The sequence below is a fragment of the Salminus brasiliensis genome, chromosome 15 (genome assembly GCF_030463535.1).
Source record: "Salminus brasiliensis chromosome 15, fSalBra1.hap2, whole genome shotgun sequence".
NCBI lineage: Eukaryota > Metazoa > Chordata > Actinopteri > Characiformes > Bryconidae > Salminus > Salminus brasiliensis.
The window spans coordinates 26742889-26765326 of NC_132892.1; the positions used below are offsets into that span (position 1 = coordinate 26742889).

General features: G+C 39.0%; 1 protein-coding gene across 1 annotated transcript in view; it reads left to right on the forward strand.

The window, feature by feature from the left end:
- The window catches only part of epha6 (eph receptor A6), a 168254-nt gene that overhangs the window by 18870 nt on the left and 126946 nt on the right, over positions 1-22438 (forward strand). Inside the window, exon 2 of the mRNA XM_072657652.1 lies at positions 2988-3052. Within this exon, the coding sequence (XP_072513753.1) occupies positions 2988-3052 (65 nt within the window). The remainder of the gene's footprint in view (positions 1-2987; positions 3053-22438) is intronic.

The window sequence follows — 22438 nt, forward strand, 5'->3', positions numbered from 1 at the left end:
AATATTAGTATATAGTATATATCTTGTAGTATTAGTGTGTAATACACAGTTGTACACAGCCAGAGTAAGCTTTGAAATTTGCATGACCTGGCCTTTCCTAACAATGATTGTAGCAAGCCACAGACCTAACAAGCTAATTACGGTCATAGACCTTGGGAAGTTTTCTGAGGGCTCAGAATGCTGACGTTTTTGCATGGTGCTCCTCTTTCTTTCTTTCTTCTAAAATTTAATATCAGAAAAATAATACACTAATCTTACTAACAAAGTTGAAAGGTTTCATCTTTAACTTTTGATGTTTGCAGATCAAATTCATGGTTTATTAACTTACCTATTCACCGAAATTAACATTTTTGACCAGGGGTGCCAGAACCTTTGCTTGCCACTAGTAGTTTATTTGGCATTTCCATAAACTTTACAGTTTTCTTTACAGTTGTAAATCTCATTTATACCTCAAGAATGAATGTATGCAGATATAATCCCGATACAGCCCATAAAAACTAACGGGTGTATTGTCTTTACAATACTGTTATTTTTGAATCAACTGAAAAACAATGCAGTGAAAGAAAACAAAAGGAATCTATTACTGCAATGTGCTTGTTGTAGCTGTACATGTAAATGCTCCATGGAGAGCTGTGTTTGGACCAAGGGTGAGGTCTAATCTGGTTCTGAGAAACTACCTCTCTCATATATATCCCTTAATGAAGTAAGTCCAAATCTATCACCCCATCTAAGTGTACTTGCAGACATGTTTAATCTCCCTTTCACTGCGGGGCAGAAGGGAAAAAACATTCTGTGCGGAAATTTAGGGATAATTATGACCTCAGACAGAGACACGGGGTCTAGACAGAGAGTAATAAGATTTGGGCTGTGCAGCCAAAGTGCCCTGTGCTCTAATTCGCTTCGCACTGTTTGGGTGCGTTGCGTCGCGCGGATCCATCACTTCCAGTCATGGCGATCCGGCATTGGCAGGCAGATTTGATTAAGGCGTACAGTAGTGCTCAAGCTGTCTGCAGATGTTTAGAGCGACTAGCCAGGCCCTTTACAGACACTCAGTGTAGCTATTAGTGTAGCTGTCTGGCCCATTTAACACATAAACTCATGTATTACCGATAGGATTATTGTTTGCGCAACATCATGACACATATCATAACATCATGATACTTGGCAGAACATCATGACATTTAGTAGACCACTAGATCTGTGATATATCTCAAAATACATCCCAGTCTGTTTAAACCTTTAATGTTTTTGTCTGCAGGGTTCTTGCAGAACCTTAAAAAGCCTTATACATTTTTAAAATAGATTATAAAACTTAGGGCATAAAAAGTCTTCAATTGATATTCGCTACTCTTCAGGAGTATTCAGGTCTGTGATGATACCTGAAGACCATGTTCACCAGTCATTGTGCACATTAATTCATACTGAGACTAATTTTGAATAATCAGCCAACCAAAAAATAGTAACTAGTAAATAATTCACTATTTTAATAAAATAGACATTACATTACGTTTAGGTCTGTATGTTGCTGTTGTTTGGTAAAATTTAAGCATGCTCATGTCTAAAAAGTGTACATGTATACTTTTAAAATATGATATATATATATATGGTATAAAACAAATGGACATCTTTTGTTTGAAATTCACATAGAAAAAAACATCTATTAGGCCTCCATTGTCACATTCTAAAAAAATAAAAATAAAAAATGATTTGCAATAACTCTTTCGACCCGTCGGCGGACCTTAGGCTGTTTAAGGGGTTAAATTTGCATGCGCAAAAGGTTCGCTCCCTGAGGTTTCGGCTTCATCTTTGCCAGCATCACAGGGGCTGTCAGGGAGTTCCAGTGGCTGACAGCTGGGCTTAGCACAGAGAATGTGTTCGAGCTGTAAAAAGGGCACATTATTTGGCCATGGACATGTCTTTATTTTGCACCCTGGATTCTTTAAACTTTCTTTAAACTTTCTTTGTCGCTGCAGCATCACCCTCCTTCGACCCTTCTTTTAAATTTCTTTAAATGTGAATCACAGTTGCGATATGTGCCTTCTAATTTGAACTCACTCTCTTGCCACTGAAAACCTCTCTCACTGCTGTCTGTCGTCCACTTTCCCTTTTCCTCAGCGAATATTGAGTTGGATGTAAAATTTACACAAATTTTGATCTGGTCCAAAATCCACATACAGAATGAGTATAGGACTTACCACATGTGAAGGTGGCCCAAGTCAGAATGCATAATATGTATGTATATATTACACTAGTTTTTCAGCTTCAGTTCCTTAGTTGAATCAGGTTTTATACGGGAGTCAATCAGAACCAGATAAAGAAATTTCCAAATGGTCATGTTCAAGCATCAGACATGGTCCTCAGGGAATAAAAAGAAAGAACTTAAAATACTAACTTTTACAAATTCTCTGAAATGAGGAACTATAGCTTTTTTTTAATTATAGCTTTTTTGAAAAGAATTTTCAAATACAGAATTGACACCTCATGGGGTAAGAGGAAGACAAAGGCCTCAGGCAACACTTTATTGATAGGTGCTGTAATGAAGTGCAGGCGTGGAGAAGAGGGAAATTGCACATTTATCATATCAAATTAGCCTATGTGGGGTCTCTGAGGGCGGCCTAATGACTCTGTTCTCGCCCCTGCTGTCACTGCAAGCCAGGCTTTATAACAGCAAGAACAGCCATGGAGCTGATCAGCTGCTAAGAGCCTAGCTTTGCGGCAGATAGTTTTATGTGCAGTTAGCATTTTGGCAAACTGCCATGTGACACTAGTGTTTATTTCAGAATGTGTGAGAGAATTGATTTGTAGCATGCTGATTTGGAGCAGGTTTGTGTTGAGATTTTACTAAACTTAGGACTGAGATGCTGTAGTGCTAATACGCTGTGCTAAATCCTCTTGTGGTAAATGACCTACTCATACATTATTGTAGAATCAATAAGCTTGACAGCTGACCCTCCTTTCTTTCTCTGTCTCTGTTTCTTTTTCTGTAGTGGTTCTTTTGGACACCACAGCTGTATTGGGTGAACTGGGCTGGATGACCTATCCGGTAAATGGGGTGAGTAATGCGATTGTAGATACACTGCCACAATCTTTGGTCCAATGTTTGTTCATATTTACTAACTAGTACAGAAACAGCAAACAATATGGCAGTTTGGCTGCAGATGACAGTTTAAGGTCAGTTTAAGCTGTTTAGCTTCCAAAATGCTGACCATGGCTTCTCCATGGCCTGCTGCTGGCTCAGTTCCAACTTTCCTAAGCTTTTCAAACAATACGTCTGATAACTGAATGCCAGATAAAAGCAGCTTACTAGATCACAGTAGGTAAGCTACGTTTGCTAGCTACGTTTGCTATGTTAGATAGTAAGATCTTTTTTGTTTTATACACAATAGCCTACTACTTACAGCATTCGGGTGTTCAAATGCGGAGTCAGATTCACTAGGAACCCACTTGTGATGATTTTGCAAAGCAGAGAAGGAGCTGAGCGTATCTTTATGCAAACACCGCATCACATATCTGACTGGACAGACTAAAGACCAGCACTTACTGAGCTTCATTCTGGGAGAGATCCAGAATCCAGCAGTCCATGTAAACATTAGCAACATTAGCAAATGCCCTGAAGACCTCAGCTAGCACACTTCATTGTACTCCTACATTAAACTACTCACCAAGAACCGGTACTGAGGGGTCTGTTTCTCAAGGGGTTTAACCAAACCTTTGTGAAACAGTCTGAATGATTGTTTAATGAATTAATACTGATCTTCGGGTTTAGCGTGCTAGCATTCTTAATCACAAACATGAGTAAATCTGACCCACTGTTCAGCTCTCTGTTCACTCCTGTTCAGTTTAACTCTCATTTTTTTGGTATTGGAGGAAAAGAGGAGTTTAAAAAATTTAAATTTGGTAAGAGGAACCAATTCTCTATCATATAAATGTCACCACCTACCACCACTCCATCACTTGGCTTTAATTCTGCCAAATCTCTTGATTCTAACTGCACTCATCAGAAGCCAAAAGCCAAAATTCTCTTGCATACAGTCTCCTCCCATATTATCATATGCTGACAGCATGGTCTGAACATCTTAACTTTCAGTGGAAAAAATCGAGATACAAGGTTTTTGCATGACAGTGATGTTATTTTTATACATGTGCAAATGACATATTTCAATCATGCAAATTCAAAGCAGAATTACTTTTCTTGGAGTCAACAGTGAACAAAATAATGAGTGAACTTTCAAACACAGCGTTAGACTTTTTGGGGTGGTTGAGCCAAGTTGTGAATTTGAAGTACAGGGTGAACGGTAATTCTCTGCTGAACGCCGCTTTTAGCCCGGCTCCAGGTGTAATCTGCCTCCAGGAAAGCTGGCACATTGAGTTCTGATACTTAGCCATTCTTTAAAGTGGAATTTAGCAGCTCCATTCTTCAGTGCTTCACTGCATTTTCTCTAGAGCATTAATGCTCAGTTATTTTCTCTGCCATTTTGAAAATTTGTTTCATCATGAAACATCAAAGAGTCTCTTGTGAAAAAAGCATGGCACGCTAAATGCTGCCTGAGTTCTGGATAGCTTATCTGCCCATGAGGAAGCCAGACAGATGCTACGATTATATCGCACCCTTCCATAGTCTTAGTAATAATTATAGCACCTACTGAAAAAACCTGATCCAAAAGCAGCTTTGTTGGGCTAAAAGTTCCTGACCAGTGAGTCATGAGGTCCAGCTGAAATTAAAGGGCTATCCATTCAATGGCTAAAGCACACATTTCTTTACGTTTGATCTGTTCCTTCATAATTAATCAGAAAATTAATTCACTCAAAGCTCCTCTGTATAAATTTATAGCCATTTATGTTCATTGTCAAACATTATATTTCTGCTTGATCCATGCAGCATTAATCTCTGTAACAGTGAAGCGTGTTATAATAAAATTTAATCAGACTGAGTTAACACTATTCATAATTCAAGATGTATGCAGAGGGCTTTTTAAGGGGTAATTAATAGTACAGTGCTCAGGCCATCTTCGCATATGCTTTTCTCTCCATTTTGACTGCCTCCATACTGAAAGGAAATGTTTCACTGGCGCTCTCCTATAATTTCAGCAAGCCTCCGTCTGAAAGAATAAAGTCATTTTGTGCCTTGAACACTATAAAAGAAATCTTTGAAGGGTTGGCCCTAGCAGCCCCAGCATCTAAAGTGATTTTGAACCGTGGACCTGTGAAAACCTTTGACCAAAACTCAGTCTGAATGGACAGACTTGCTCATAGAGTTTGTAGTAGTGGAATGCCTTAGTTCTGATTTTAAGGGTGTTAGGGACTCTGCTAGGCCTAGCCCTCGACCCCGATGTTCTGTTCATACACACTCTAATCAACTCATTAGTGAAACTTTAACAGTTTCCATGAATTCCCATCGTTTGACACATCCAGCCTTACGAGTCCTTGGCCAAATGACATACTTTTGTGTTTAATTGAAAAGTAGTAAACTTATCCTCTGTAGCTAAACAATAAACATCAAACACAATATTTTCAGCAAATACTAGTGCTGAGTTATCTTATATAACTATATATATATATATATATATATATATATACTATTTATATCAATATATATATATATATATATATATATATATATATATATATATATATATATATATAACTATTTGAATCTAAATGATCAATGTGGCCTGTGCAAAGTTGGACACCCTAAGCATTGCAAAGGCTTTGCAAAGTGCAAAGAACTGTCAACTGATTCAGATTTCTATCAATTCTAAATTCTCTGATTCTTAAAAACTTGTCTTATAACATTCATCAAACTTGGCTTTCTCTAAGCAGTTGTCTGAAATGTGTGGTGGTTTATTTGTCCTAACATTTGCATAAGACTAAATGTCACATGGGTGTCTGGGTAGTGGAATTCTGGGGGTTCATACTAACAGAGGGAGAAACAGGAAGTGTGACCCATAACATGGTTTGAGGTAGGGCTGTACATGACATTGTGATGTTTTGTTGTTCTGCAATATATATTGTGATTATTAAAAAATACAGAACTCTCACCAGATTTTTCCAGAAGTCAATGACCCAGCATGTAGTGTGACAACAGTGTCCTTTTCTATCAAGCAAGTTGTAGCACGATGTGTATGATTTCATTTGCCTTGTGACATTGCACGCCCATCTGTGCGATGACAATGCTGAAACTACATATTGTAAAGCCCTAGTTTGAGGTAACATTATTTGCTGTCACACAAAAATCATGTACCTCAAAAATGAAAAAAAAAACCATTAACTTTAATAGAAGTTACTGCCAAAATATTTTATTTTCAATCTTTTTTTTTTTATTTTTATCTTTTCTATTGGTCCTGCTGTCAGATTCACATTATGTCATGAAGTCAAAAATGGCCTATTCCCAGTAAGCTTGATTTTGTTGAACCGTTTTTTGCTTGTGATTGAACAAGACCATTTCAAACCATTACCATTATTTTGCTTGAATGAAAAGTTCAAAGCATTGGTGGAAACCTTTTGTAGATAAGTGTATGGGTAGTCAATTCTGTGTCATATTTTCCAGCATTTTCCATTGCACCTAGCTGCACGTTGTTTTTACCAACTTTATTATTATCTGACAGATATATAGCACTTTGGAGCAATGTTGGACTAGTTCTTTATGTTTAGTAGGTGTGTTAGATGCTGAACTCTGCACTGACTCATCAGACTGAAGTTACTGATATTGGAAGATAGTGATATTACTATATAATGAACTTTACATGGGCGTGACTGTAACATTAGTAGGGATGTCCAGTGAATTGAGATTGGGACCAACACAGGCATATTGTAATGAACTGGGCATCATGTATTTTAAGAACAGTGTTTCCCAGCGCCTTCCTTTGTCCTCAAGGTCCCATTAATGCACATTACTGCCCAGCCGACAGCAGTAAAAACACTCTCAGAAGGTAAATAAAAGAGTGAGAGTCTGCAGTGTGAAACCATTTTACAGTGAAACATGAAAACAGACCATAATATCTGAACCATTATAAAACTCTCACTGAAACGCTCTGTTTTACCAGCGGGAGAACCGCTCTCCTTTCTCTTTCTTTTTAAACCATCCCTGAAGAGCCCATTCAGAACCGAGTGGAGGCTAACACTAATGCTAATAATACACACGCTATAGAAACCCATATCACAGCACATTCACCCACTATAAACCAGTTATTTCACACCAGTAGACCAACAACAACAGACATCAGTCCAGAGTGTGTACCACTACACACACAGGAAGTGACTAGGCTGCAGTGTTGTAAAGGAGCGGGGAGCTGATTGATCAGAGAGGAGGGTCAGACTGGTTTATGAGATATAAACTAAACTAAATCAGTCCAGAATGTCTCATTATAGAAACTGATACTAAAAATAAAGGGATTTACTTCAGTATTAATCAGCAGCTCATCTTATCTAAACTGTGGGGCTGGATTGTATATACAAACACAAAGATTGGATCAGTATCAGCTGATCGGATCGGGGGGCAAAATTGTTTATATGTGTATGTGTGCAGCGTGTTGTCTTATTGGCATAGCATGTACTTTTTGTATAGCAGTAGCATTACAGTTAGCCTGCCTATGTTAATAGATAATGGTGTTATCCACTCCAGTCCTGCTCCATTTGATCTAAAAATTAATTCTGTTGTACTTATTGGCTATAATATTGATAACTATTTGGTAACAATTAAAGGAATGAAAATACCATAACATCATAATATCGTAGATATTGGTGTCTGGGACCACTTTTAATCGCTGTGTGGAAAACTGCTGGAAACAGCTGGCTTCCAGCCTGGCCTCGCACTAAAAAGCAGTTCGAATGGCAAGACTATAGCCGAGGGAGTTTTTGTATTAGAGCGGGTGTAAAATGACCTACTATGCACTAGTGGGGGTGATTTCCCACAGGACCTGCTGTGCACATCTTCTTATTGGTTCAGCTCCTTCTCTGGAACCCATGTTGTGAAGGCAGGGCTGATTTCCACGGTAACACCACATGAGTTTTCATTTGTGCTGCAATAACAAGCCAGCACACACCTCTCCGATCGAATCAATAATTCATGCCATAATATCCTGCATGTAATGCTACCTGCTCTCACTAGGTAGTATCTCTCTCTCTCTCTCTCTTTCTTGCTTAATGTCTCTCGCTCTTGCACTCTTTCTTTTTTTTCTGTCAGGTCAGGCTATGTCATGTTAATCAAAGCCTGTGTTCTTTTTTTTTTTTTAGCCAGATGGAACACACACACCTTCTCTAGCCTTGGGAGACTTCTCCTGCCATTTAATTTGTTTTCTAGTAAAGGAGGACGAGAGTGTGTTTTGTTTACACTGACACAGACATGTCCTTCGGGTATATTTCTCTCTTTCTCTTCCTTCCTCTCTTCCTCCCTTTCGTTCTCTCTCTCTCTTTCTCTGTGTCTCTGGATTCTGCAGCAGGTTTGTTTGTGCTGTTTTGTTGACTATTCTCCTGGCTCCCCTCCTCTGTGTGTCCCTCTGAGGCGGCTCTGTAATTACTAAATGTGTCACGGAGCTTCAGTGATTTCTCACACACCGTATTTGGGGTTCCTGTGTTTTAATGCAGAGGCAAACATCCCAGCGCGGCACATGCGAGAAGAGACTATACATTGCATGTTAAATGAACTTTCCAAGCAGCTAAATCAGAAGCCATAAACTTTGTTGAGCAGAGATGCCAAGAGGAAGTTGCAATGAAAATGCAATAAAATTGCAATTAAGGAGGCATTACGCAACTTTATATACGTAGCATCTGCGGCAGTAACAAAGACAAGACGTGTGAGCGCCTCTGCAGTTTATACAAGTCTCTATGAGGCTGTTTACACCTTGCATTAACATGCTTTTTCAGTGATCAAATAAAGTTTGCATTCCACCTGGTGTAAACATGCCCAGGACACATGATGATCAGATTACAATGTGTAAACAGAATGTACAGACATACAGAATGTACAGAATAGACGGATACAGGCTGGCAAGTGGAAATACTTCTGTTGGAAAAGTGAAAATGAGTAATTATTGCTGTTATGGATACTTATGGATAATTATTACTGTTATGGATACTTATGGATATTTATTACTGTTATGGATATTTATGGATAATTATTACTGCTATGGATAACCGACCACAGCTTGCAGTGTTCTAGAGCACATTGCCTTGTGGTTGAAATATTTCTTTGCATTTCCTGATGGAGCCATTACAGGAATGTGCAAACCATTTATTGTTCAACTGCGTCATGAAAAACTCCACCGTTCTTTAAAACTTCAAATTCACAACCAGTTAGTTCTAAAAATAACTAATGCTGTGGTATTGAACCATTTCTGCTATTTATAAATACACTACATATATAAATGTTTGTGAACACTCCTTCAGCTACTTTAAGTTGCAACCATTGCTGACACAGATGTGCAATTGCACACACACAGCTTGTCTAGTCCTATAGAACCATATTCTATTGTAAACATAAACCTATTGGCCCATAGGCCACAGTACATTGCCTATAAAAAGTATTCACGCCCTTGGATGTTTTCCCCTTTTATTGCATTTATAAATGGAATGATGGTAACACATTCTAGTAATTTTGCTATTTATACTGATCATTTTAGAGGCTGACCTTCTGAACCTCTGAAGTGTGAGGAGACCAAGTTTAAAAACTTTTTTAAGAATAGCAATTTCTTGGAATTAGCATTTTCTTATAATTGTTTCTGAAGGCCGAAAAAAAACAAGTAAAAAAAGTATTTTTTGCTAAAAAAATCACCACCTTTTAGACACTTTTGTGAATCTGGCCCCTGAACTGAGACCAGTAATGCTACTGAAGACTTACAGTGGGCTCAGCTGCACTCAGTAGGTGTTAAATTAATCACTTCGACTTTACTGTGTCAGTGAAAGTTAACCTATTGTAGCTGTGTGGCATTTTTCTTTTATAAAGTGAAGGACATCTGTCCACTCACATCCCGTTTGGTAATTCCCATCAGTCCAAAGATAGTGTGTGTGCGCTGACAACCCAGCAAGGTTGACTTGTTCTAAATTAGCAGCATTTAAAAAATAACCCAGCAATTCAGAAGGTTAGCGCCGCTGCAGTTAGCGAGAGAGAAACCGAGAGTTGGTGTCCATCAAACAGTGATTAATGATCTCTTGCTCTCCACTGACCGTTTGAAAGTTTGACCTTTTTTTTGAAAGGCCTGTCCGTCTCTCTCTTCCACCATCTCTCCCGCTCTCTATCTTTCTCTCTCTTAATCTTTCAAAGGGAGCAGTGTGCTGGGACGTGAATGATTTATATGTGCTGTTTCAAGAGCAGTCATATTTAGATGTGACAGGTATGCCTCGCTGTAGACCGTAGACTTTTATCCGAACACAAGCTGAATACCCTTCGCTAGCAGCAGCAGCAGTAGCAGCGCTATTCGCTTGATGAGGTGAGGTGGTTCGAGACATCGACAGGCAGACAGGTAATGTAACCTTGGTCTAGTGGACCCCCATTTTCTCAAAGAGACCCTTTTCCATCATCACAACGCAGTAAATCACTTCCTCTATTGCCTGCGCCATCTCCTCCGGATCACCAACTCGGCTGCTTCTGCTTTCACCGCCTGGCGTTGCGCTGTCCTAAAGATGCACTTCACAGCATGGAGAATGCAATCCCCCCGTGTGCTTTTTGAGTCTTTTAGATGGTATAGATTCATGGTTGAAACGTGATACACTTGGTCAATATAGGTGAAGAATGGCCGTCACAAGGTCCAGTGCTTCTAATAAGCCATCCCTTCGGCCTCTGTGTCAGTCACCCTGTCTGTGATGGAATTCTCCCCTAATGCCAGCTGGAGCTTTGTAACGTTGACTTGATCTTTATTGATTTTCATCAGAGAGCACTGCTTTTAATTCACACGGCAAAGCCACAGCCCCATTGGATCAAAGCACATTTCCATTTACATTTTGTAAGCTCAGCCGGAATAGCGTAGTCCTCCATTCACACACATAGCACACATTGTAAGGCTGCATAATTATTACGAGGACGATCATGAGGGATGAAAATGTGTTTTGACTGCGATTGAGTAACTTAAATAACAGGGTGCCGTTTGCAACACATTCCAATATTTTCACCAAGAGTGAACACTTTTTCAAGGCACCTGACATGACATATATTTTGAAAACCTCAGGCATGAAATTCCTATTATTTGTATCACTTTTTTTATACATGAGAGACTAAGGGAAAGCACCATACGACATCAAAGTACACAACTGGCAACCAACGTCAATAGACGTTCACACCTGGTTGGAAGTAGGCCGTAATGTTGTGTGACCAAAATTCAGGACAACGTCTAATGCCAACTTTATAATGTTAACGTTAAATTCTAGCGTTGTTACACATTGATATGTTGTTGGTTTTGAGTCATGGTGTTAAGTAACCAATTTTTTGCATCTCCCTAATGTTGGAGCCCAATGTTGGTTTTTGAAGGATATATGACTGTGATTTTCAGCAATATTTTTCATTTTCACTATATAACATCTATGATGTGGTCAAGTTCCTGACATAGCACACATACTAATCCATTTAAAATATAATTTTCATTGCATTGGTTGTATCAACAAGGTTCATTAAAAACAGTGTTCCCTATCTGATTTGTGTGATGGGGTGGCTTGACAGATCTTGTCGAACATAAAAAGGCAACATGTAAACATGCCCTTTTTTGTTCCTGGCTGTGCCAGAGGCTCAAATGATGTCAGTTGCTCATTATGATGTATTTTAAAGCAGCAGTGCATTATGTATAGACAAAACAAGATTTTGGATTAGAAGGATTTGCATGTTATTTGCATGAAATACGTAGCTATGTTTCTTTACAATATCTTAAATCACCATGTTCTCAATTTGATGGCAGAAATGTTATGCTGAGGTTATGTGCAGAGTACATATTGGTGTACACATCTCTAACATATTCAACATAAATATCGTTACACCATCAGGACTCTCTAAGCCGAACTTAGAGGCAGGGTGCGGAGCCTACCCTCTGGCAGCTGACGGGGCAAAACTGGTGGGGGTGGAAAAGAGGGAGAGACGTGACATTGCTTCTTAAAAATAGCAAAAAAGAATGTAATTAGATGACTTTTAACACAGGTGGAGGCTTGGCTGAAGAACGGTGATGCTACATTAGAGTCTCCTGGTAAAACTCTTGCTAGAGCTTTCATGTATCTCAGAAATGGTGAAAATGGTCTTAGCTTTGAGTAGAAGTTAATTTAAAATAAGTTTATTCCAAGTAATTTTGTAATTTCTATTGGTCTATCCATCCAAAATGATTTACTTAGTGAACAGAGCAGATACAGGGTTCAAACATGATGCAGTTTGCTACAAAGATACAATGCTGAAACTGGAAGCTGTTCTATGGTCCATGGAATCCTATTGGAGTTAACTGTTTCTTACTTTAAAATCACACACTTCATGCATTTTAAGCAGATAGAAAACTGTGTAAAGGAGTGTTCAACTATCCCTTTATTAGATTCAACACAGTTTACATTTGCTGTTTACAACTAGCCACACTTTGTTTTGATGTAGTAGACACACAACTAAATGGAAGCCATTGCATTTTACAGAGCAGGGGCTATCGCTCTGGCAATTAAATATACAAGTTGAATTAATTGTGCTGCCTCAATACACAGCCCAGCAGAAGCCCTATCAATAAGAGCCAAAAAGCCCCAGTTATATTGGAATGAATCTTCTTACCATTGTAAATAGCCGTAGACTTGTCAGAGCTGCCTGCGTTTACGCACTTACAGAACTGTTATAAAAGTGAGTGATGCTCCGTATGCCTGGCTCAATTGATTTTGTAATCTGCAGGTTTCTTTTAGGCCAAGTTGGGAGCATTTTCCACAGATGCCTTTCTGAAAGCACATCTCAGCAAGTAATGTTAAACAGCTGAATATTCCTCATTCCTCTCCTTCATTGCAAGACCCTTTCAAAACAGTATGCTAGCGATTGTCTAGTTGCAGTGTTTGTTTCCACAAGCCTCTGTGGGTAGATGGTTGGTCAAGTGATGCTAAGAGAGCATTTAAGACACAAGATGTAAGCTTTAGACAGAATGCTAAATTAGTGAATGAATGCATGAAGGCTGGCTTCTAGATGAGCTGAAAAACTATCTTCTAGCCTCTTTTTTGTTTCATTGTTTTTCACTATGCTAAGGGAAAGCACCACACGACATACAACTGGCCACCAACGTCAATAGACGTTCACACATGGTTGAAAGTAGGCCGTAATGTTGGGTGACCAAAGTTCAGGACAACGTCTTATGCCAACTTTAGAATGTTAACGTTAAATTCTTGCGTTGTTTTGTACAACATTGATATGTTGTTGGTTTTGAGTCATGGTAGTAACCAAAATTTGCATCTCCCCAACGTTGGAGTCCAATGTTGGTTTTTGAAGGATATATGACTGTGATTTTCAGCAATATTTCAACATCTCTCTAATGTTGTAGCCTAATGTCAACCCAACTCACGTTGGATCCTAACTTACTGATTTCCTAACAAAGTCTAAGGGTGCTCCCTTAATTGGCCTCTCTCTCTGGGTTATTCCCTTTCGTTCAGTAAGGTGCTAGCTGATGTAACAGAATTGGCAGTTCTCATCCTGACCTTCAGTTAGTGTTCTCCTTTAAGCATCTGAAGGTGTCCAATGATACTGAATTAGCTACCGGCAGTTCAAAAATGATAAGATTCACTGGTTTTATATATTAGCTTTGTGTACAAGGGGAAGACGTACCTAGTGGATGGAAATTGGCAACAGTAAAACTGTGCCAAACAAACATTTTTATATAGAACAAATTGAGATGTTGTTTCATATTTTCTAAACAGAAAATCAGTTTTAAAGATGTTCCATGCCTTATAACACAATTAACACAGACAGTAATGTGTCCAACAGTGGCATCAGACATGTGAATGTTGCTATTACTGTTGCAATGGTGTTCTCAGTTGTCAGTGCTTTGTAGTGTTATGAGCAATTTTGCATTATTTAGCTAAGCTAACCTTTTGTTGTACACAAACACGCATGTCTGAACTTCAGCTGTGAGCACTCAGCATCCATGTTTCTAGAAATATGAACATCTGGCTTACTGCATCCCTGCAGATGGCAGCAAATTGTTCCTCAATGGAATGTTCAATGACCTCTGCAGAATGCACCACTTTTTCTTTTGTGGAAATCTTACATATATATATATATATATATATATGTGTGTGTGTGTGTGTGTGTGTGTGTGTGTGTGTGTGTAATTAAAGCCATTCACATAGGTGAGTGTCTAACGGTACTATAAACATTAATTACTGGACTGGATAGAATTCATCCCTTTATTCCAATTTTTCCCTCTAGTATCCGATCCAACATTTTCTGTTGATATCAACCCGCACTGATCTGCCATCTGTACTTTCAACATTATCTGTGTAGAGTGTGTCCTTTTAGTGTGAAAAGACCAATGTTGCTTTTGAAACTTCTCAAACTGGAGCTGAGCATGAGAACACACTCTGAGCTCAATACATCACTATCAGCTCATGGAACACAGCAAGTGACAAATCGCTGTTGCTTCTCATTTGCATGCCCAATCGTCCTTGACTCTTGTTGTATGATTTTTTTTTTCTCCACCTTGCTCAAAAAAAGCCAGAAAAGCTTTGTCATGCAGCGCGCTGAATATTGAATGATTCATTGGTTTGCTCTCGCAAACTACACAAATCAAATTGGCCACAATGATAGATGTCCACGATAATGCAACATTTGCGGAACCTATTGTGTTTTACTCAAACACCAAAACGACCATTCCCCATCTGTCTTCTTCAATAGCTGGACTTGAAAATAATGACTTCGCTTGCCAATGATGGGAAAAACCTCGTAAAGAGACATAACAGAATGCAATGACTTCCCTCGTTCTCTCTCTGCAACGATCAGCTCTCTTCAGCAGAGGTCTTTTTGTGTCACTGACACATGACAAAAGAGTGGGTCATTGAAAAGCTAAGTGCAGTAATAGTGATCCCTGCGTTTTCCCTCCAAATCACCAACCTGTTCCTTTTTTCCCCTGTTCTTTAAGAGGGAATGCTTAATGCCTTTTGTTGCCATGCATTATTGTGTCTTCGGCAAAGTAGTAGATGGCAGCGTCTTTGTCTCGCGCATAGAAAATCTTTCAAACTGGTACGGGACAATGCTGTTCGGTCATACAGACCACAGACCAAGTATGGCCTATAGGTATATAAATTTATTATTTATTATATAACATATTATGTTATTATTAAATGTATTATTGTTATATAACATAATGCAGAAACAAATTTTACAAGCACACATTTTACACAGAAATGGGTTCGACAAGTTCCCATGCACCTAAATTAGTAATGGCCAATTCTCAATCTTGTCTGTACTTGTGTTCTTGTTGATGTGTGTAACATTATCTGTTGCAGCCCAAGTACTGTTCCATTCAAAAGTTCCTATCTAGCCAAGTACAGTCCAAATGCTCCGATGTGTTTTTGATCTGCCCATGTTATTTAGGATGCATCAGAAGGTGACTTGTGAGGACTCGGCACAGACAACTATCCCAGAATGCATTATGCACCAAGCTGCTGTTCAAATGGACCCTTTTCACACTTTGATGTCGTTATGAGGAAATATCGCCAAAGCCCGTACAATCACATCTGGTTAGCCTGCTGGGTGTTTTACATGTTGTCTCAAGGACATTTCTCTTTTGATTCTATTGAATATTTGAATTTCCAAAACTGACCATATATCACACAAGATTCAGTATCAGATTAAATAGCATCTTTAGAAACTATGAAAAATTCCCTTCATGTTTTTTCATTTAAATCAAATTATCATGGCTTGATTCTAACTCCACACACCAGTGTGAAAACAAACAAGTATTTTTCTGTCCTGCATTGTAATGCTAATGAACGGATTAACCTACCATCGGGTAGCAGAGACACAAAGTCATGGTCAGATGCTAAAGATAGCTAACTTTCTCATTGACCCACCACCCCTGAGCATGAATCATGAACCCGAAGCAGTCTTACAAACGTCAAGTGACGGCTGCAGACATGAATGTTAGAAGTGCTACCATAGTGTTATTTCATAGGTAAAGCTGCCTTGCTTAAACAGCAGAAGGGATATTTTGCTAGACTAAAAGCACCAGCAGAAGTGTAAGCAGGATAAGATAAGGTAATTGGGGTGATTTGCTATTTCATACTTTTGACGCAAATAAGAAAAGTAAGCTAAGATTGTATAATACACCCAAGAAAAACAGATTTATCATGGAAAACACAAAGACATGAAAATAATGTGGTTGTGTGCTTGCGCACAGCTGCCTAAGTAGCACAACTCGACAGAACTCAAACATAAAATTTGGACCCTCTACCCTTTGGATAGCCTGGATCCATGTGGATCTTAGCATTTGCTTGACTAGAAATGTATAAAAACCCAGAGATGGTGGTTGTTGTTTAGAGGTTTGGCTCTGAGGAACACAGCAAAACACCTTAAAACTGGACTGGGCCATTTGTTTTGATTGGTGAAAAGCAAAATTGCCTGCTAACAGAAACCGGCAGAACAGCGTCCTCCCTTCCTTGTGAGTTTGAGTCAAATTTGGGAGGCAAACTTGCCATGTCCATACCACCATGTACACTAGTCCAAGAATCCCTAAATGTCTTGTGAGCATGGTTGTTGCTGGCACAGGAAATCTTGCAAATCGTTCTGTGCCAAAGTCCACTGTTGCTTTATATTTCCTAGTAACACACCTGTGAAACGACTGCTCACAGTCAAGGTGATCAGATATGGAGCAGCAATCTGACCTCAGGCCTTTTTTTTGCTTTGCTTTTTTTGTGTTATACCACAATTGTTCAATTGTACCATAGTAACTCTATAAGACCCCTGGAGTCTGTCTGTCTCTTTCTCTCTATCTCTCTCTCCATATCTATTGTTCTCACACTAGATTTACAGTTTCTGTTTTTTTTTTTTCCTTTTTCTGTGAACATTAAGTCATAGTAGAAGAACAATTCATATCGGAGTGTGGGATGTAAAATGTTGGAAGATAATGAAAAAGGAATAAGACAAAGAGGAGATTAAGCGAGAGATGACCTGAAGGGATATGTCTGACTCTACCCACAGCTAAATTAGACATTTTTCATTTTCTTTGGGCTAATCTCGAAGGTATAATCAAAATGAGACTTTGTTTTGTCACTCTGAGATGGATTCTCACTCTATGGCACTCTAATCATCAAACCTTATAAGCTTAGAAATGACAGTATGTCATGACAAACACTAAAAACACAGCAGTACAGTATGAACATTATGTCTGTCCACTATCTTCAGATCAGCTCAATAACGCTCAAAAACATTGCCCACGCTGTGTTAACTGTCAGTGGCTGCATTGCAACTAATGGATTTCATAGATGTCACCTGAAGAAGCGAGAAGTCAATTAATCAATTATCGAGTCAAAAGGACAGTGCCAGTGTATCTCTTTCGTGGAGCACTTTCATTACCCAAGGTTAATGTGTATTTAATAATTAAACAATAATTAAATTCGCACTCAACCTTAATTGTATTTTCATTTACCCTAGGCTAATTTGCAATTGATGTGCCCTCCTTCCCCTGACAGTAGATCTTTTCTTTCGACTGAGTCAGTTCTATTATGCTGCTCCCAGCAGAGAGAGAGCTGTACTTGTGCTCTTTGAGAGGAAAAAAATATATATCACAGCTTTGAAGATTAGCGCCCTCGGCCAAGCCTGGCAAACACAAATCTATAGTGGAAAAATAGATAACAGTATTGAGCGATTGTGTTGACACAGTGTTCGGAACCAGAAGTGCCCATTCAGTAGACTTATTGGGGGCCAAATGGGTCAAAAGCATGTTCAAACAAGTGGCCAGTATAGTCAAAGGCTGTGAAGAGTGTGAAAATTGATGACTAAATCATTCAGTAAAAGCCCATTTATATGTCATGTTCAATTCATATTCAAGTGGAACTCCTTACACATGCTTTCTATTTAAAGGTGCCATAAAATGCATTTAATAGTAAGTGTATGATTTTGGTTGGGGGTGAAAAATGTACAATTTGGCCTCAGAATGAAACACAATTATATTTTTGTGAATAATTTGATGAATTATGCTCTGTTTGGCTGGTTTACAGTGATGTGCTGTGACAGCTCACACAGAATCCACATAGCATAGCGTAGTTTTATTTTTAACAGAATGTGTAAAGCAGTTTGGCTAGGGCTGGCTTTCCGCCCGGCCCGGGTACCTGCTCACTTCCCTGACTTTCCTTTCCTCAAGCACTGCTTTTGATGCTCCTTTCTGTGGACCAGGCCTCAGGCAAAGCCACAGCCATGAGGCCTGGGTCACATAGCAACCCGTTTTCAGATATCTGGCAGAGTGACCACTGCACACAGTGCACACTGTCATCTATTTTGTCTATTTGTTCTGATTTCAACACATTAGCCTTAAGAACTGACTTTTTTTTTTTGCTGGCCATCTTCCACCTCTTGACAGGTGCCATTGTAACCAGGTAATCAATACACGTCACCTGTGTGAGTTTTAAAGGTTATGGCTTATCAGTGTAGTTTATCTAATATTTTGCTTATTAAAGATTACTTCTTAAGAAGTGTGTGCATGTAAAACAAAGACAAAAATGGAAGAAAAAAAAAACATGTACATGTGTTTTCTCTTTCCAACAGAAATAATGACAGCCATCAAAAAAGTGAATGATACGTCTGCCGCTCCTCGCACAGAAACCTATTTTGAAAAGTCCTGAATGCATTCGCACCCAAGCGGCGAGATGCATTGCCTCGGCGGATCCTTTATCACTGATCTCTACTGCATCTCTCTCTTCCATTCTCTGGACTCCAGCCAACATAATGTGATGTGTAGCGAGTGATTTCGGGTTCATCCATCTCAGCCACTTTTATCAGTGGGTGTCCCATCTTAAGCTGCTCTCTGATATCTTATCCCTACCGCAAAGCTCACCGATACATCCTCTAGCCCTCCAGGATGAGATTTAGAGCAGCGCTGCCGCTTACATGCCCTTCTCTTTGCTCCCTCTTTTTTTTTTCTTTCAGTAGTGTCGAGATTCTAGTTGGAGAGCAAGGAAAAGGATGAGAATATGATCTAGCATTACAGCACGGTTTGAATGAAGCTGTCTCAATAGGTTTTGCATTTGGGATTAGGTCCATTGTGGGGCTTCCTGAAAAAAAAAAAAAAGCTGTTTTGATTTGGGAACACAGAGGCATGTATCATGAAATTGAGGACTTCTGTAGTCTATTAGCCACTTTAGCATAAGTAGTGTGTTCACAATAGCAAATGCTAAAAGATGGTGTATGGAATATTGCAATTCCGTGCAGCATCCTTTATCATTTATATGGAAAATCATTTTTCAACTGAATTCTTGTTAGCAAAAGCAGTCTGCCTGAACTGGACATGGTGACAAAAATAAGCCTTTCAGACAGAACAATATAGATCCGTGGGATTTTTCACAGCTGCAAAACTGAGTTGGATGTAGATGTTGTATTTCAATAACTCTGCACAACAGCATTTACATTACATTTAAGGCATTTTGCAGTCTTATCCAGAGCAACTTCTAGAAACCTCTAGGCTTCTAAATACAAAGGTCAGTATGGAGACCACAGTACTTAACACTACACCACACTTCCCAAGTAGAGGCAGCTACAGGAAGCCATTAAAGAGAATGCAGCAGAGGACGAGTCACATGAACTTGTTGAAGATGACCCGTGCTGCTGCATTCTGGATTAATTGCAGGGGCCTGATGGTGTGCAAAGAGAGACCAGCCAGAAGGGAGTTGCAGTAATTCAGTCTTGAAATGACAAGAGACTAAACAAGGGCCTGGGTGACCTCTCAAGAGAGGAAGTGTCGAATTCTCCGCATGCTGAAAAGGAGAAATCTGCAGGACCAGTTATTTGCATTAACCCTTTTTAATACGCACATAAGCATTTCAAAAAGCTATAGTTACTGAGCATGTTGTGGTATAGGCCTGGCTAACTTTAGCATGCTAACATTGGCTAACTGCTAATCTACTGTCATGTTGTCACCCTTCAAATCCAGGTACATGCCATGTAGTGTAAGGACGCAATGCATAAGTGGCACAAGTGAACTGAGACACAGGACGTGTGTTAAGTCAATTTCTGGTACATGGACCAGTTTCAAACACATGGATTAGATGAATCTGTTTTACTACATAAACAGATTGTTCACTCTCCAATCTGTACGGTCCTTATAGAAAACAGGCTAACAATGCTAATGTCTTGGTGCCAGATGACACAGGGCACTTTTAAAGCTCAAGAGCTGTTTTGGTGGCATGCAGATAACCATTAGCATATTAGGCAGGTGGTTGCAATTTGTTTAGCTCGTTGTTGTGTGTCAGTATTAAACACACAGTATCAAAAACTGCTGTTTTAATTGTAAGGATAAAGCGAGATTAGAAAATGTGCAATAATATGTGGTGTTATCTCATTCTGCATTATTTTTTAAACTGAAAAAGAATCAAATACAGAGTTCGGTTTACTCATAGGGTGACAAACTAAGTCACATTTTTTTTCCTGTGGTTTTGGATCTCTTTAATTTACATTGGGGAATGAGCCTATTTGGTCATGTAGTAGATACACACAGAGCAGAAATTTCAGACATTTTAAAATACCATCCTCATTTTGAGATCATTTTAAACACTGTGGTACAAATAACTGGACTTCAGAATATGAATTCCTATATGAATATGAAAATAAATTTAGGTTCTCCTCATACTCTCAGAAAGTTGTTCTTTTCTAGAGCTGTCAAGGTCCATGAAGAGTATGATACGGCAAGTTTTTGATCGAGTGGCTATTAGACAGGCCTTAGCTTATTATTGCAATAATAGAAGTGAATGAGTAGAAGCTCTTGTGCTAATGAAGTGCGTCCCTGGTAATTAATTACGGGTGTGGGGGGAAGGGGGTGAGAGAGAAATAAAGAGAGAGAGAGAGAGAGAGAGAGAGAGAAAAAATAGCAAGAGAGACAGAGACTGCAGACACAATAATACAAATGGATGTTCCTAATTTGAGGTGCCTAAATCTGATGTTTTCAGGTTAATAAATCTCATTTGAAAACAAATGTAGTAAATATAGTAAATGCATAAAACTACCTGCATTTTTGAGTTTCCAAGTCACCATAAGACATTTAACTCATTGTAAAAGGTAATAAACACTCGGGTGCACAATTTGCCAGCCAATGAGTAATTGTGTCATGTTAAGCTTATAACAGCAAATGAAGCACAATAGCAGTAGAAACACAGAACATCCAAAAAATGACAATTTTATAGTATATAATACTTACACTATATGTCCAAATGTTTGTGACACAGTTGATGTTAAAGTACAGCATTTGCTATTATAAAGAGACTGCACAATTTTGATTGTCATTGGAGATGAGGAATGAGGAAACACATGACTGTAAGTTTACTGTGGCTTTAATGGTTTTAATGTAAATGTTTAAAGTCAATTTAAAACTTCCTCCCTCAGCTAAGCCCTAGCAACAGTAACTATACATAGCTGTTTTGCTTTACAGAGGTGGAAACCAATGCCATTATTTCAAACATGCATTTAAAATGTCATGAGCATAGTATATAGGTCCCATGCCAGCTGTGGAAAAGAACATGGTGTAAGCAGTAGTCTATCATTTTCTTTTTTTCTTTTTTTTTTTGGATGGATTGACGGAAACCTCAAGTGCGACATTGCCTTTTCCCAGTTGTCCAGCTGTGACAGCTGGTCTGTTCCTCTTGAAGAGTCCTCCTGCTTCCCACAAGATATTGTTCAAAATGTCCACAACAGTATTTTAAGAAGGTTTGAAGCTGTGGAGGACAATATTGAGTCCAGCTTCTTTCTCATGAACATCCATACCATATAATGTGTTAGTGTATTGTCTAATCATTGCTGGCTCCCATACAAACACATCATACACTGAAAATATACACTACTGAATTCCAGTTAGTTTTACAGTAACAGTGTGACTGCTGCAAAATGCTCCATTTATGTTAAAAAAAGATCATCAGCAATTTTACAACTTACTTCTACTGATACATAGGGCATTTCAGCTGCCCCAGAATAGTCAGGAAATGAACCAGCATGAGTTGATTTAACCGAGCAGCTTTCCCTTGTGTAAAAGGCAACTAGCTGGAATAGCTGAAATTAAAAGAAGAAAAAGTGGTTGTGGCAAAGTCACAGTGTCATGGCCTGTCCCTTAAAACTCTTAAACCCTCCTAAAGTCAGCAGCTTGTGTAAATCTATTAGCTGGATGTTCCGCACCATGTTCATGAAGCCACACTTACCCAACATAAGCGAAGTGCCCGGAGCGGCGCGGTAAAGTGAGCGTATGATGTAAGGCCTGTGAAAATGATAGTAAGCAGTCCCAAGGTGTCAGAACGGGACGGCAGAGGGAAGTTATATCTTATT